This window comes from Labeo rohita, chromosome 14 (assembly GCF_022985175.1).
Source record: "Labeo rohita strain BAU-BD-2019 chromosome 14, IGBB_LRoh.1.0, whole genome shotgun sequence".
Lineage (NCBI taxonomy): Eukaryota > Metazoa > Chordata > Actinopteri > Cypriniformes > Cyprinidae > Labeo > Labeo rohita.
Window position 1 is genome coordinate 4,068,940 of NC_066882.1, and position 18,538 is coordinate 4,087,477.

General features: G+C 34.7%; 1 protein-coding gene across 4 annotated transcripts in view; it reads right to left on the bottom strand.

The window, feature by feature from the left end:
• cplx2b (complexin 2b) overlaps positions 1 to 16,866 on the bottom strand; it is a 37,239-nt gene extending 20,373 nt beyond the window's left edge. Inside the window, exons 1-2 of one of the 4 annotated variants that reach the window (XM_051127923.1) lie at positions 16,761 to 16,866; positions 260 to 418 (exon numbers count right to left, since the gene is read on the bottom strand). In XM_051127923.1, coding sequence (XP_050983880.1) covers positions 260 to 290 — 31 coding nt within the window. In that variant the 5' untranslated portion in view covers positions 291 to 418; positions 16,761 to 16,866. The other 3 variants (XM_051127924.1, XM_051127926.1, XM_051127925.1) reach the window with 3 other exon arrangements.
• Positions 16,867 to 18,538: the final 1,672 nt, after the last annotated feature.

The window sequence follows — 18,538 nt, forward strand, 5'->3', positions numbered from 1 at the left end:
TATTAAATAGTGTAATAAATATATTGTTCATTGTTCGTTCATATTAGCTAATACATTAACTAATGTTAACAAATGACTCCTTATTGTGAAGTGTTACCAATAACACTACCCAAATATACACTACAGTACATACACATGCAAATCAGTCTATATTAATTTATATACAGTACATATTTGTGAAAATAGCACAATGTTATGCAAAATGTCTATCATACATGTCTGTCAGTTCCACAGCAATAGTTAGTAGCATGACACTTACCGCCCAGCGCTTGCTTCATCACAAAATCCATGATGCACTCAGATATGTGGTCCTTTTATAGCTAAAGAGATTGTTGCATTTAGTCTAGCTGTGATCCTGATTCTGCCGGTCCACCACAGTGTGTCAGTCGTCTGTGTCCTGATGAATCCTTTACACCTACTGGGAAAAGAGGGACGTAAATCAGTTCAGTTAGATAATACTGATCACTACAGTGTCAATACACCCTCATCCATCACATCTGAAGTCCAACTAATGACTGCTTACAGGAACACACTGAACATTTCCAGCTATGTCATATTTGAGACTTGCCACCTGAACATAACACATAAACAAATTCAGTCAGCTTTACAAAGCATATATGAGCTTCACTGAGACTATGGATGTTAAAACACCCTGTCTGAAGACATCATGAACGGGAACAACAATAAAACAAACCAGAACCCTACATGCCAGTCAAACACCTCTAAAGAGACAAGACACAAAACTAAAGTACAGCTGTTTGATTAATGAAACAGGCATTAAACAAACTGGAATTATGTGTAACTAGTTCCTATTATGTATTCACTTAAATCTGCTTCCACTTACCAGCTTACTGATTTGCAATTTGTTCTTCTTGAAGAATTCCTAACTGAACATTAAAGAAAACTACATGCTCGAATAGCTGGAACATGACAAACACTCACTGCGTCCTGATAATCCACCTCTGTCTCTGTCTCTGTCTCTGTCTCTGTCTGTGTCTCCAGTAGCTTCATTCATACTCGCCCACACTCCTCCCCCTCATCTTTCCATCTCCCTTCAGTAAAACGTAAAAAGTTAATTTAGCTAAATTTAAAGGATAGATTACCCCAATTACTGCATGTTTCCATTTGCTTAAAGTATACTATAGCTTTTCAAACAATGTTTTACTTTTAAGACATCTTTTGCTTTATTCTCCCTGTAGAAATATTGCTGTATACACCTACACTTCTGTCTGAACTTTATCTAGGTCTATATATAGTCCTAGATAAACAGGGCCCTAGCCGATGAAATTGTGGAATCCAGTCATAAAAATTTACTGAATAACGCGGAATGTCACGGAATTTGTCAAAGTTTGAATTAATTAATCAAAAGTAGGTGATTACACTTAAATCAAACCACAATATGGACTACTATCTGTAAATAATACGCCGCAAAAATACCATTTAAATGCGAATCCTGCATGTTCTGCGTGTCTCTGTTTTAATGAATGGAGCAGACGAGTGGTTTTGTTTACTACACTACTACACACACTAAAGCGCGCACGACGCTCACAGTGATTTCAGCGTCTGTCGTCTCACTAAATGAGGACATAAATACATAAAAAATATCCTTTGAGAGTCACTTCATGAGCATTTAACCGTTCCATTTTAGAAAAACCAGCGTTATATCGTATACACACAGAAATGCAAAGGTAGACACGGCAACCCGTCAAAATAAAATAAAAGTCCGGTTTAACATTGTGCCAGATATATATTACTACTATTACTACTACTACTAAAATGAAACAATATTATTTTTTAGGGTATAATCACGCAACATTTCTTCCATGTTTTAATTTTAATAGTAAATTCCCCTTTGATTGCCCAAAGTTAATTTTCAATAATTAAAAGATAAATGAAATTAATGTTTTATGCCTTCATTTGATAACCACAACATTTTAAATACACAACAGAATTTCTGAGGGTAAAAAACCTTTTCTAAGGCTATTTTAAGAGTAAATTTGAGTAAGGTAAGTATGCATTCAAATAATTAGACATGCTAAACACAGAATTTGATAACAATAAAACATGGTGAGAAAAAATAAAACATTTCATAGGGCCCTAAACATGTCATTTTTGTTAAACCTTTATTAAATTGATGTGAAATTGTACAAGTTTCATGATTTTAATTCATTAGACATGCTCTTTGATTAATAAAATTTAATTTAACCATTAAAAAGGAGTTGAGAAAAATTTAAACGGGAAAAAACGGAATCCAGAAAAATTAAAACTGAAAAAATGGAATTTGGGAAAAAATAAAACGGATTTCATAGGGCCCTAGATAAAGAGAAAAACAGCATGGGATGATAAAAATCTCTACAAACCTTCTGAAATTCATCTTCTCCAAAGCACCATCATAAAAAATAATAATTATTATTACTTGAACTTTGTTTTACTAATGCAGGTTGTAATAACTGTAAAAATATTAGATAAAAAGATCACAAAAAAAATAAGAAAAATTAAAATTGTCATTTATATAAAAATCCAGTAGATTTTAAAAAATGTTAAGAAAAAAATGTTTGATATATAAACATTAAAAAAACACAACATAGACCTAAATTAAAAACAGGCAATCCTGTCCTCACTGTAGATGATTTGAAATGCAATAATTCTGAAATGTATTATGTGAAATGTTGAAATGTATTCTACTTATTCTACTACTACTTCATTTTACTGTGAAGAAAATTTTTCTTCATCATCAATTTGTCATATATCAAATGAAAGTCAAAAAACTAACCAAATATAAATAAATCATAGTCCTCAGAAAAACATAGACCTAAATATTATAAAACAGGAACATTCTGTGCTCACAGCAGACCAACAGTTATGAAATGTATTGTTGAAGGCAGTGCATTTGTGCTGCTTTAAAGCAGATGATTGATAGCAAAACAGTATGAAATGCTAAAATTCTCTCTGAGATCTATTTATGCATCTTTAAAGCTCCACCATGCAAAATACACTACCAGTCAAGTTTTTAATGCTTTTAATGTTTTTAAAGTCTCTTCTGCTCACCAAGCTTGCATTTATTTGATCCAAAATATAGCAAAAGCAGTGATACTGTGAAATATTTTTTCTATTTGAATATATTTTAAGATGTAATTTATTCCTAATCATTCTAATATGCTGATTTGCTGTTTAAGAAACATTATTATTATTATTATTATTATTAATATATAAAACGTTTTTTCAGGATTCTTTGATGAATAGAAAGACCCAAAGATCAGCAAGAAATTACGGAAATGAATACTTTCATTTAGCAAGGATGCTTTAAACTGATCAAAAGTGATGATAAAGACATTTATAATGTTACAAATGATTTCTATTTCAGATAAATGCTGTTCTTCTGAACTTTCTATTCATCAAAGAAACCTGAAAGAGAAATTCTACTCAGCTTTTTTCAACATCATCATAATAATAATAAATGTTTTTGAGCAGAAAATCAGAATATTACAATGATTTCTGAAGGATCACATGACACTAAAGACTGGAAAATCAGCTTTGGAATCACAGATATAAATTACATTTTAAAATATATTCAAATAGAAACCAGTTATTTGAAAAAGTAAAAAATATTTCTAAATTTTGCTGTTTTTGCTGTACTTTAGATCAAACAAATGCAGGCTTGCTGAGCAGAAGATACGTCTTTAAAAATCATTAAAAATCTTACTGTTCAAAATCTTTTTGAACAGTAGTGTATTTATTATTATTACTAAACCTTTGATTTACCAAGCTAGTTCCTTAAGAATAAAATCACTTCAGGCACGATGGCACAAAAAAAATGAGTTGATTGTATGAAAAATGTTAAGAAAAGTATTAAAAAAAAACAAACTAAATCTAGAATTCTAAAACGGTTCTAAATCTACTTCAGCAGTGGCTGATCTTCCTTTCTAGAGTCAAAATGTGTCTGTGCTAACACCCGCCATGTCTGATTAGCATAACACAAAGCGTCCTTCTGTGACCTTGCGGTTGGTTTTGTGAGCCAATCACCAATTCTATTCAACCCGCCACCAGTACAACCACCTCTACCAGGTCAACACACACACTATTAATGTAGCTGAGTCTTACCAGTGTTTGGCACATAAATGCTTCCATTAAACTGTATGAAGAGTGTTTTCAGTTGAGTAATGCCATGGTGCAATAACTATTTGCTTTGAATGTTCTGCATTATCAAACATTGCTTAGCATCTAATTATAAATCTTTTTCTGTCATCTTCATAAAACCATATTCCATCCAGCTCAAGCATCCATCCTGGTGAAATGTAAATGTAAATTATATGATAATCTGACATCCGAACGTGGAGATTTGTAAAAACAAGACAGCGAAAGGATATATGTCATCGGAAATCTCACAATGCACTATAATGGTGGGAAGGCGTCAAGGAGAAGCGACGTTCTGATTGATTGGTGCATCTAATCCATCTTTGAGCTTCTACAATGACATAATGGGATTAGAATGACAGCCTTAAGGTTACAGTTTTTGCCAAATGAAAGCTTAAAATGAAATGCAAAAGTCAGGGTTGCCAGATCTGCATAAAAAAACACAGCCCATTCACGGCCGGAATTAGCCCTTCCAGTGGGAAATGATTATCAAAAAAGCCCCAAAATAGCATTTCAGAGGAGCAGAGGACTATAAAAAACTAGAAAAACAACCCACGGGAACAATATTAAAGCAGCATAATTCTGCTGAGAAAACATGGACTTGGCAACACTGTCAAAAATGTTTTTTTATTATAAAACTCCTTTAGATTTTAAAGCACACAAGACTGCACAGGATAGTTGTATACTTTAACACTAAAGATAAAGAAGAAGAGCAAGAGACCATATACTTTCTGAGCTATTACTGGATTCTTACATAAGCACTATTTTAGTAGCAAACTACAAGATCACCGCAGGGCGTTTGATTTCCTACACAGAAAACCACTGATGTATGGCACAAAGTGATGTTGTGATAATATGACAATTAATTTGAGATGCTTGCACTAAATACTGTGCTAGATTTTTGAAATCAGAGGTCTTAGGAAAACAACATAGCTGCTTAAAGCATGGATGGAGCTGACTGAGACTTTGCCCAGCCAGGCATGAAATTATTACTCTTCCTATTAAAGGCTTTAACATTTACACAATTATGCAACATGATAAGGCGTGAATAGAAACATGGTTTTTCCACATGCACAGGAACTCACTCTGAAGTCTAATAAAGCAGCATGCTTTTATGCTTTATGGGTGCTATTTTGGTACAGAAACCAATAATATGCCTATAAATCAAAAAAGCAATTATAAGAGACTGATTGCACATGCCTCGTGAGAAAACACTTCAACCAGATCACAACACAGCAGTTATGCAAGATATTTTCTTATCATTTCCAATATTGTCTGTCTGAGCACCGCAAATCAATTGATTTGCATGGACAGCTTGTTGCATAAAGTAAATAACTCTGAATGTATCCGATGGTGGATTGCTCACTTCAGGCATGCATTTCATGCAAGCAGACTAATGACTTCAGTAAAGATTTGTTCTCCACGATTCTGTCCACATCCTCTCTTATCTTCTTACAGATCCTTTCAAGGATAGCCATTTAGGAGTGATACACATGGTCCATGATTGTATCCATTAGGCCTATTGAAAGCTACCTTCAGCCACATCTTAATGAGTCAGGTAAAAGACGCCTGGGGCCAGTTCAAATCAATAGATATGGACGAGGAAAGATTCCTGGCTTTCCCCGCAACCCTACAGAGCTTTCAGCTTCAAGGCAAATACACAACTTTAAAACACATTAAAACTCTAAAACCTTTCTGACAGGCAGTTTCCTATCCACAAAGAAGCCTTGAAAGCGAAAGGGAGAGAAAATAGCATCAAAACCTTGAGGAAATACCAGCATGTTCAGTCATTTTCAGCATCCTTTCTTGTTCCTTGACAGACTCTGCCACACAGATTGTATACTTTTTTTACTCCACTTTTCTGTGTTTGTTCATTCAAGACAACTCAAAGTATAACGACTTTTTGTGTGTGTAATTTTCAAAACTCGTAACTTGTGCACAGGCTAGTGATAATCATTTTTGTCAAGTAAATCAAGTAATCTGTCCTACTAATACCTACTGGTGAGGTTTTTCACTGACTCTTTCAGCAGGTTACACAGTTATGTCAATAGGTGGCGACAATGAGTGATTCACTGAATCATTAATTGAACCAATTCATCCAAACACACTGATTCATTCAGTAACAAAACAAGTGAGTGAGTCATTAAATCATATATTCAATCAATTCATTCAAACACGCTGATTCATTCAGGAGCAAAACAAGTGTGTGAGTCATTGAATCATTCATTAAATCAATTAATTCAAACACACTGATTCATTCTGTAACAAAACAAGTGTGTGAGTCATTAAATCATTAATTCCATCAATTTAATTCAAACACACAAATTCATTCAGTAACAAAACAAATGTGTGAGTCATTAAGTCATTCATTCAATCAATTAATTTAAACACACTGATTCATTCAGGAGTGAAACAAGTGAGTGAGCCATTGAATCATTCATTCAATCAATTCATTCAAACACACTGATTCATTCAGAAGCGAAACAAGTGTGTGAGTCATTGAATCATTTATTAAATCAATTAATTCAAACACACTGATTCATTCTGTAACAAAACAAGTGTGTGAGTCATTAAATCATTAATTCCATCAATTTAATTCAAACACACAAATTCATTCAGTAACAAAACAAATGTGTGAGTCATTAAGTCATTCATTCAATCAATTAATTTAAACACACTGATTCATTCAGGAGTGAAACAAGTGAGTGAGCCATTGAATCATTCATTCAATCAATTCATTCAAACACACTGATTCATTCAGAAGCGAAACAAGTGTGTGAGTCATTGAATCATTCATTAAATCAATTTATTCAAACACACTGATTCATTTAGGAGCTGGGTTTTCACACATTTCATATTTAAATTCAATTCTGATTCATAAGCTTGCTATTCAATTCGGTTTGATTTCTGATTCAATTTTATTCAATATTGATTATTTTGGACATATACTGGGTACAGTACATGCCAAATTTTCTCAAGGAAATTGAAAAAAATGTCAGCTTGTACTACATTAATATAATATTGAAGGTAAAAAAATAAACTGATTTGTATAAAAATACGTTGTAGTTTGCATATATTTATCAAAACGCTCCTCTCTAGAGTTCTTTTTTCTAGCTGATAAGTTTATGGTCACCAAATATTGTTTTTTCTGAGGTAAAAGTCAATATTTTTTACCCAGTCCTAATCTATTATATCGCATACATGTATTTTTAGATCAATGCTATATATGCATATATAAAATAACAAAATAAGAAAACTGCTTTTATTCTAACCAGCTAACCAGTTTAGTACCATGAAGTAGCATAGTAGCCTGCGTGATTATTAGCTATTTTGCAAAATTTTGTTCAGAGATTCGACTAGACCACATTACAGAGAAAATAAAGGGAGAGTGGTTCTGTCCTACTTATTTGGTATACTATAGAATGAGGATGTTTTCATGATTTTATTTGTAAAAAAAGCTGCAAGAACAACATTTACCTGAGGGTAATAAACATGCCTGACATTTACTAAATGTTTTTAGGCATTTATAAAGTGTTTACACCATTATGAATAACCAATAAACACTGTTTCATGAGGACAAAACATGTCTGGTTGAGTAAAACTGTTAAAAATGAGAACTATATTAATTCCTTACTCAATTCTCATGCTGAAATGATTTATTTCATAGTTTCTGACATTTGCAGCCTAAAAGACAAGCCTGAAACGAAGATGAACAATATTTTATGGTTGAGCTGCATGTCCATTATGCCAATGGCAAGTCGTACGCTTAGGCCAGTTACATTTATTCTGTGACATTTCTGCTGAGTTTGCCAAACCACTTTGTGCTGCAATTATTACTTGGTTAAAAGAGCAAACAATGCCAGGGAATATGCCAAATTATCATGTAGAAGTACAGTATGAAACCATGCACACAGTCTGGAGCCTGGAAGTCTGCCAGCACAAAATCTTTAAACCATATGCCAATTGCCATCATTTTGCTTAACAGTCATAACATACAAGATAAAAGCACTGATTATGCAACCGTAACAGCAAACCAAATGGTTTCAGCCCACTCTGTAAATTCGTCTGGACAGTAAATAAGGAACTGATACACTTCCCGCACAAGAGAAGACGTGGGAGGGAAACAGGAAGGCAGGGCATGAAGGGTAATTAGGTTAAACTCGGAGCAGCTCTGCTTGGTTTACAAAGCCATTCTGACAGAAAAGCACCATTCACGATTAGATTAAATTTGTGGCATGGGGTCTGGCTACAATGCTATACAGATCCATCCCAACACACAGGAGCAGGAAAGCAATCTGTTCATTCTCAGCATGTATATTAATACATCGTGCATGCAATCATTTTGCCGGGGATCGGCATTTATTAGCACAACGAAGAACAGATCTAGTGCAGAGCACTGTACCCTACATGTGTCCTGAGCTGCAGGTGCAGTACTAAAACACGGTAAAGTACATGTAATGCCACAGAGCTGCATGAAAAGACTAATCCTCATCATGATCTATCAGGACAGAAATGCATAAAAAAGGTGGGGGTTTTTGTTATCAAGTTCACAGATTTTCCGACCGTTTTATACTGTTACCTCAGTAATATAAGCAAACAAACAGTGCATTTTTCCATATTAACTGCACCAATATATCCCCTTGTATTTGCCGACAAAATTCTGATGATGACGTGTTTTACATCATGTTTGACACCTCTAAGGCTTTTGAAGACTACAGGAAATAATTTTTCTACTGAGCAGAGACTTTCATATATATATATACATAGACTTTCTTATATATAGAGACTTTCTTATATATATATATACATATATATATATATATACACACACAGGGCATGTTGTCACACCATTTAGGTAAGTTTTCATAGTGGAATTAGTCATTAAACAGCCTATTAAAGGCTTTTTAGCAAAGTTTAAACGGTAAAAGAATTTATAAAACAGCAGAAATATTAAAGGAAATAGAAAACATGCAAAAATACAAAACGAAAAAAGGTTTTGTCTGACAAATGTAACTGAAATAATACATACTTTATCACTTTTTTTATACTTTTTTTATGTTTAAAAATACATGTACCAACTGGCCCCAATATAAAATAAAATAAAATAAAATAAAATAAAATAAAATAAAATAAAATACTGTATAAAGGATAGGGTAACCACATATAGTGAAAATTTAACTTTTTATGATGTTTTTTTTTTTTTTTTTTTTAATTGTAAAATACTGTCAAATTTATGTTTTTCTATTGTACCAACTGTATTATGGTGGTTATTTTTCATTTAAGGAAAAAAGATGATTTTTGTTGCTCAAATAGCAATGTTACTTTAGCATAATTGATACTTTTATAGTTTTTTTTTTATTAGTTTTTATTTTTCTATTTTCATTTTAATTTAAAAAATATGTTTTGGTCATTTTTATTAGCTATTTTGCATTAAAATTAATGATAATATCACTTAATGAAATCTAGCTATAAGTGGTCAAATATACGCATCCCAAAATGACAGAAACAATGTCACATAATTTTTTACAGTCAATTTCTGGGAATCACAGATGCCTGTTTTTTTTTTAAATGAATTCAATGGTATTTTGTAGAGTCCATTGTTTACTTTTTATACTCATAAATTTGACAATGTCACAGAGTTAAGCTGGGATATCGGATTATAAACAAGTGATTATTTTTAATCAAACATGTTTCACTACAGACTTTGCAAACATGCCACCAAACAGGAAAAGACACTAAGACACATTTAAAGATACTGAGCAAAATCTACCTGTGCATCTCATAAACTGTCTATGACTAATTAAGAGCCAGTAAAGAAACAGGTGTGTGAAGTTGTCACCAGGGCAATGCTTTCTCAAATAAAACATTAACAAAGATCTAGTACAGAACTGGCTGTAGGGAATCCAGCACATGAGCTCTTCATTACTGTGACTCCTCCGGCTCCACCAAAACGAAAGCTTTGCTTTTGATTTTTGAGAGATTGCCACCAAGTAAAGCAAAAGCCACTGGGATTTTGAAAGGCATCTTGCTCTTGGAGAATACTTCTGAAGTTAACTATTTCTCTTTTAAATTATGCTTGTGATTTGTGTTAGTCCTGCTTAGGCAATTTGTCTGCAATTCTGCAGATGACTGATGCTGCAAGTGTAAAAAGTACTGTACATCAGTGTAGCACGATATACCGGTACTTAAAAAGTATCACGATACCCTGCCTCTAAAAACGATACGATTCTGCATTTTACTAGTACCGTTACTTTAAGTCGTATTTCTGCGTGTCTGTGTTAGTGAATGGCACAGACGCGCAGTTTTGTTTACTACGCACATACACGTGACGCTCGCTGTGTTTTTGCCTCTGCCGCCTCAATATACAAGTACATGAACACATGAACATAGTCTCTTGAACTGCTCTGAGAGTCATTTCATAAGTATTTTACCGTTTCTTTAGCGGAAAACTATTGTCATATAATGAAGACCCTAAAGGTCTTCACAGCAACCCGTCAAAATAAAAGTTCAGTTTAACCTGACAGTCAGAAATATATTACTTAATATAAAGATAGTACTACTACTACAAATAAAAATATTATTATGTTTAAGGAATAATGATAATAATAATGTTTAAGGAATATTTACCAGAAAAAATATTTACCAGAATTTATTTACCAGAAAATTGTTAAAAAAAAAAATAAAAAAAAAAGAATTCATTAGACATGCTTTTGTAATGAAAGTATTAAAATGTAATGAAATGATTAAAATGGAATCCAGAAAATTAATGGAAAACAGAGATTGACAAACAAAACTGAATTTGAGAGAAAAAAATGAAAACATATTTCATGTAATTTTTGTTAAACTTTTAATAAATTGCTGTTACATTCTGCAAGTTTCATGATTTCAATTAATTATACATGCTTTTTGATATATATATATATATATATATATATATATATATTTTTTTTTTTTTTTTTTAATGTAACCATTAAAATAGAGTCTAGAAAAATTCAAATGGAATTTAGGAAAAAATAAAACAGATTTCATAAGGCCCTCTTTATTTCATTTGTGTCTAGGTTCTTATTATTAATAACAAAGATAAAAATAATAAAAAATGACTATGTCATGATATAAATTGTTGTTGTGGAATAAAATTACTATATCATGAAATAAGATTTGGCTTTATCCTTTAAGCTAACTTACCAATATAGCAAAGATCTCTACATACCTGTAGGCTCGGTAGTTGTTCACCATAATTCTGTGTAGTGGCACTGGCATGTGATTATTATTATTTTATTTATTTTTTTTTTTTTTTAAAGGGGGGATGAAATGCTTTGTTTTAACAGATAAAATAACTATGATTTCTATCTGAATCATCTGCTATTCAATTATTTTTCCTGTTGTTCTGTTTTTTCGTAGTATTGGTTCAATAGTAGTATCGTGATATTTTAGTCAGGTACCGTATCAAAGTCAAAATTTTGGTATCGTGACAACACTACTGCAACATAGAGTTACAAATATTATTCCATTATTAAAAAGCAGTTTATCACAACTTGTTTTAGTTTAGTCTTTTATCAGCCTGTACGTTTTAATTTTTCCTCTTGCTGGTTTAACAAAGCAAAGCACTTTTTTTAAAAGGACAACCCAAGTACAGCCCCTGGTTGGGAATTGCTGGCACAGAAGAAAAATCCGATATTTTACGGCAATGTATCAAGAGTCAGCGCTGACCCACTTAAGCCAGCGTATGAATATGAATACTACACCCTCAGTTGAGTGCGAGCAGTTGAGGACACTTGATTTCAGGAAGGGGGTCTGCATCTACTTCCACTGATCTCCCGCTAAGTAATTGTCAAAGCCTATCATTGCGTGCTGGGTTGGGCTTGCACAAGAGGTCACGGGAACCCCCCTCTCCAACGGGGGCCAATTAACTCTTGTCACATTAAAGTTAGCATGTCAGCTACACATTACTATATTGCTGCTGACTGCACCGCTAACACCTGATTCACACTTTCCATTGTGCTGAGAAAACTGTGCATTACAAACAGATGGGCCTGACAGTGAAAAATGAACAGTTGCGCTGAATGCACACAGTATTTTCCTGTGCAATCTTGTGAAAACGCCAGAATAAATCTGTATGCATATTGTGAAATACTGAACCACCTGTGTAAATAGATTAGAATTTATGCGTAATACAATATGTCTGGTACATGTCAGACCGATGGTATTTTCCTGTCTAAGTGGGATGTTCTTGGCCAGAAAAGTTTCTAAAAGTCTTCCAACTCATTAAATCATTATATTATTCTACACCCACTAGCTCCATACTTCCGGATCACATTGGCTTTGCACTAAAAATGCATATCTGCTGACCCGTAGGTTACCGTTTCAGCTAACTCAGGCTGCTTCCTTGAGTCTGAAGTGTTTTCAGTCTTTGTATGTGTCTGCCAAATGGCTAACCACGCAGAGGCAGTAAAAATCTGGAGAAGAGAGATAAGCTTTCAGCTGAAATACTTGCTGCAAGCATTTCATCCAAAAAGCATTATCTTCAGACCATTTAGCCAGATTAAAGGTCTTTTCAATTATAATCAACCCCTCTAACATCTTTCCACAGCTTGACTCGGTAACACATCTCAGCATACATCTGGTTCACAAAATCGTCCTATCTGACCAGGTGCACTCAAAGCTTTATTCCTTGAGTCACTTGATATCAAGTCTACTTCAGTTGAGAGATTATATGAAGTGGTGAATCGAATGACAGTTTATGGATGAACAATCGCAATAATAACAAAAAACCTGCGGTAACCTGTCACTGGCTGTTTTACCCAGCAGCTGTGAGCATTTCAATGGTGACAACAGAAACATACCCTGCAAAAAGGAATATGATCATAAAGCCTCACAATGCAATTTGATGGAGGTTTGGACACAGCTATAAATAATTCAGCACTTGATTTCTCCCCTGCAGCTAGACCTCTCCTGACGACTCTCAGCACCAAACACACAGCGGAGGCTTCAAAACCGCCACTCCACACCTGTCACCAGCAACACCTCCACCAACTGAGACGCTCCTTCCACTCGCACTTGAGGACAGACGTGTCCGTATGACTGACTTAAGGAGTCATGAATCACAACATCATGCCTGTTCAAATTTCTCCTTGTTTGGTTACAAAATTAAAATGTAAAATTTTATTCTAATAAAGTTTTAATGGTAGGCAGACGATTCTCCAAATCTTTTCAATGATGCTGGTAGTGGCACAAATAACACCAAACAGCTGATAAAAACATCACAATAATTCACAAGTAATCCACTCCACTCAACACTACATCAGTAAAAGCCTTAAGAATTGAAAAAGCTACATGTTTCTAAGAAACAAATTAATTATTAAGACATTTTAACTTTAAAGGAGAACTCTTCCAGAACAAAAACTGACAGATAATGTACTCATCCCCTTGTCACCCAAGATGTTCATGTCTTTCTTTCTTCACTTGTAAAGAAATTATGTTTTTTGAGGAAAACATCTAAGCTTTTTTTTCATATAATGGACTGATAGGGTGCCCCGATTTTGAACTTCCAAAATGCAGTTTAAATGCGGCTTCAAACGATCCCAAATGCGGTTGTAAACGATCCCAGCCGAGGAAGAAGGGTCTTATCTTACTTCAAAAATGATTTAAAAATCATCCTACATCACTGCAAAAGTTCCGACCCAGTCTTTACAAAGTGAACATGCAAAGAAGATTAACAAAAAAGGTAAAACAGCGATACAGAACGATTTTGAAGTTGAGGGAGAAAATACGATCGGAGTTTTTCAACATACCCTAACTGTCTTGAGCCAGAATACACAGAGTTCAGGCAACACAAGACAAGACAAGCATTTGAGATTAAAAAGAATTTCAACTGTATTTTTTTATGAAAATAACTGATCGTTTTGCTAGATAAGACCATTCTTCCTCGGCTGGGATCATTTACAACCGCATTTGGGATCATTTGAAGCCGCATTTAAACTGCATTTTGGAAGTTCAAACTCGGGGCATCATATCAGTCCATTATATGGAGAAAAATGCTGAGATGTTTTCCTCAGAAAACATAATATCTTTACGACTGAAGAAAGAAAGACATGAACATCTTGAATGACAAGGGGGTGAGTACATTATATGTGAACCTTTGTTCTGGAGATAGAGTTCTCCTTTAACTTGTTGGCCAAAATATGAGTCTATGATCCAGAGCAACACTTCCTTCAGTCAAAAAGACCATCTCCTCCATCTCATCTCAAACCCATATATTTGTTTATATCTCTTTTTGGACTGTTTTTGCATGTAAACAGTGTTTGATCTGTGCATATTTCTCTCCAGTTTGCGATTTTTTCATTTTAGAAAGCAATATTATGGATAGAGGACTCACACATTAGCAAGAAGCAATGCTTCAAGCCTTTAAAAGTCATAATAATGGATGTGTTTATTACAAACACGCAGCTTTTTGTTTCATAAGATGTTAAATTATAGACTGGAGTGGTGTGGATTACTTGTGGATAACTGTGATGTTTTTATCAGCTGTTTTATTATGTTTCACTGCATATCCACTGGTCAGCAAGTGATGTAATGCTACATTTCTCCAAATCAGTTCTGATGAAAAAAACTCATCTACATCTTAGATGTCCTGATGTCCAATTCTTTTAAATATTGTCCACACTAATCACACATACATATTTATATGCATTTAGACACACACAATAAAAACAATCAACAAAAACAGTGCATAAACTGTACTTTGCAAGGTTGCATGACACTATGGCTGCTATAACATCTAATAAACATCAAGCAGAATAGCCAATCTAAAAATCAAGTTTTTTGAAGCAGAAAATGTGATCTGTTCCAGTACTATACATCCATTCTCTCTTTCGCTTCTTTTATCTCTCCTTTTACTCTCGGGCTCTCAGAGACAGCGCATGAATAATGGTCAAGGGTTAGTCCTAATTCCCATTCTTGCCTGGGGCCGAAAGTAAGAAATAGTAATGTGCATTTGCTGTGTCCAATCAGGGCGAATTCTTTTGAATGTGAGAGTTACTGTCTCACACGTATGAGGACGCCGGCGCTGCACGCAAAGTCATTTGAACAGCTCAAAACGTAATTACTGTAACACTTAAGTATCAGGTTTTCAGACTTTAATCTCATGAGAACTGATTATAAAGTAAATTTCATCATGATGACATGACATTAAAATATTACATTACTAAGTTCCGGGTCTCGGCTACCACAGATGAGAACATGAATAAATGAACAAATGTGCTATACTACAGCATTAATTAGATTTTTTCTATACTGTAAGTGTATTTTATTGTGCAAACTAATTTCCAAAATTATTACTATATTGGTTAACATTTACATTATTGAAAAATGCATGCCTAATTTTTTGTAATATGTGACCCGGACCACAAAACCAGTCATAATTAGCACTGGTATATTTGTAGCAATAGTCAACAATACATTGCATGAGTCAAAATTATCAATTTTTTTTTTTATGCCAAAAATCATTAGGATATTAAGTAAAGATGATGTTCCATGTAGATATTTTGTAAATTTTCTACAGTAAATATATCAAAACTTGAACTTAATTTGGACAACTTCAAAGGCGTTTTTCTCAATATTTTGATTTTTTGCACCGTCAGATTTCAGATTGTCAAACGGTTGTATCTCGGCCGAATATTGTCCTAATAAACCATACATCAATGGAAAGCTTATTTATTTCAATCTCAGTTTCAGAAATGTGACCCTTATGACTGGTTTTGTTGTCCAGGATTACAAATCTGTCTTCTTGTCCAAGAAGCACATTAAAGGATTGGAAAATACAATTAAGAGGTTAATTTCAAAATTGCTATTGTTACATTTCCCGTATAGTTTCAAACATTTCAATATAATTATAGAATCGATTGGTACAAATACATAAATGCATCAAATATGTGGTCTGTTTCCTTGTGGTACTTATAAACCAAAACCAATTTTCATTATGTTTTAAGATGTCTTAAAAATTACCATTTGAAAAATTACATAATAAGCCAATTTAATGGACAGTAAAAGCATATATAGGGAATGAGCTGACAGAGGTATCCTATATGCCAGGGTTTGCTATACTGTACTGGCGCTCAAGGCAATTGTAGGATCAGATACTGGTTTCTCGCACATCTACTATGCATGAGAGAAGATCTCTAAAGCTCAACCCCACTATCAGAAAAGATCAACAGTAGGATCATGCATCCCATTCAGTTGTTTTCGGCCTTGCCGTCCACCAGTATACAATGCAATCATGCAGTCCATCAGCTGACAGATTCATCAATTGCTGCACCTGCGCATACAGTCGTCTCTCTCTCTTTCCCTCATCATGCGCTTCTGTCTCTACCGCTAACCTGCAAAACGCACAAGGCGTCTTAAAGCACCTGGCAGGCAGCTCTCACATTTCACTCGCCCTTTTCTTACAAACATGGAGCTGAAACTGGCAGATCACGCCTTACCCTGCGTGCCCAACCCTCTCCATCGGCGAGTTTGCACCATGGCAGCGTTCAGCACCAGCAACATGCAGCATTCAACGGCAACAGCGCGCCGAGTCTGAGCAAATGGATGGAGAAAAGAGAGCATGCGAGGAGCGAACATTTACAAACCTCCGCGATGCGAGAGAGCGACGTGGCGGCTCTGTGGTCCTGACTGCTTTGAATTCAGCGTCTGATGTGTGCTGCTCCGTATCGAATCGCCCCCTCCCTCCCTCCCTCCCTCTCTTGTCAGATTCTCCCTCGCCCGCCCCTCTTCCACCCTCTGCCATCAAGAACCGCTCCTACAGCGTTATGAGGAGGTCTGAAACCCCCCAAAGGAAGTCCAAACGCAAGGTGCGCACTATTGTTTTTAAACACAAGCATATGTTTTCGAACGTTTCAGTCAACACAAAGTTACATTTAGAAGTTAGTCAGAGCGCATCGCCGAACACAAAGTCGCGTTCGCTGGAGGAGGTAGTCATAGCAACAGAACGCCGCTTCCGCACTTCGATAGAACACTAGTACTGTCATTATGTTTTAATTATACATGTATACTAGAATCAAACGTATGTTTTCTTTAAAATGTCATTCTGATAAGTAGCATCCAGTTTGTGTGATTCGACAGCCGTTTTTTGTCTTAAAACTAGGAAATTAAGTAGCGATTTTAAACCATGGGAATTTCCCATTTTTAAGCGTTGTTTAAAAATTTAATTACATCATTTTTTTTCTGAATGTAAATGTGAATTAAATTTCATTGCTTCGACGGTGGTGATTTTATGCTGAATAATGAATTTTTTTGGTCATTGCTACTTCTTTTGGCTGTTTTTACATGGATATCACTCTATTGCAATACAACAATAATTTCTCAAACATCTGTTACTTACATACTGATCAATTGAAAATTCACTTTAATGGTATGAGATGCATTTTAAACTGATATTCTATTAAACTGTCAGTGGTCAAACTTTAAAATATAGTCAATTACGAGCTACAAAATCGATCATAATGCACGGTATTTTAATCTAACAGGTATTTTGAAGTGCAGTTCGTCGTATTAATGGAGTGTTTTCACTATTAGCAGTAAACCGATTACCTCACCTGAATATGTTCGTAGATGTTGGATGTTTTGACTGGAAAGCAGTTAAATTCCGGATGGAAATATGGATATTTTATTTTTAAACATCATACTTTTCGTTTATTTAAGTTAATGTCATAAAACCAGCGAGCTAAACCAGTAGTAGTAGTGACAGTGTCGTGTAAACATGGATGACGGAGGAACAGACAAACGATTTAACTGAATGAGTCATTTACGCTGGAACCGCTTCGATTGATTCAGACTCAAACTGGATTCACCAGTAAAAACCAGATCAAAAGAGCCATATATTTTCGATTTCTGACATCGCTTGTAATGATTCTTAAAAGCACGTGATGGGTGAAACTCCGAATCAGTTAAACCACGGCGTTGCAAAATGATTCACTGTTTCGAAGCGCTCCAATTGGATAGCGTATTGCGAATCATTTGATTCAGATCGGGACGAGCGCCTATCGTTTAATTTAGATCGGAACTTCAGAGTGGGTTTGTGAATCTTTTGATTCATATCGGAACTTCGGATCGAGCGGGTTCGCGAATTGAAAGATTCGTGATACGCGCTCCGAAGTCTCGATATGAAATTATGATTCGCGAATCATTATTCAGATCGGGCCTTCAGAACGCGTTTGCGAATCTTTTGATCCAGATCGGGACTACAGTGCGAGTTGGTGAATCATTTAATTCAGCGTATCGGGAATTATTTTAAATCTTCTGATTCAGATCGAATCGCATATCGTGAATCATTTGATTGAGATCGGACTTGAATTCATTTGACTTAGATCGGAACTTCGGAGCCAATTCCTGAATCTTTTGATTCAGA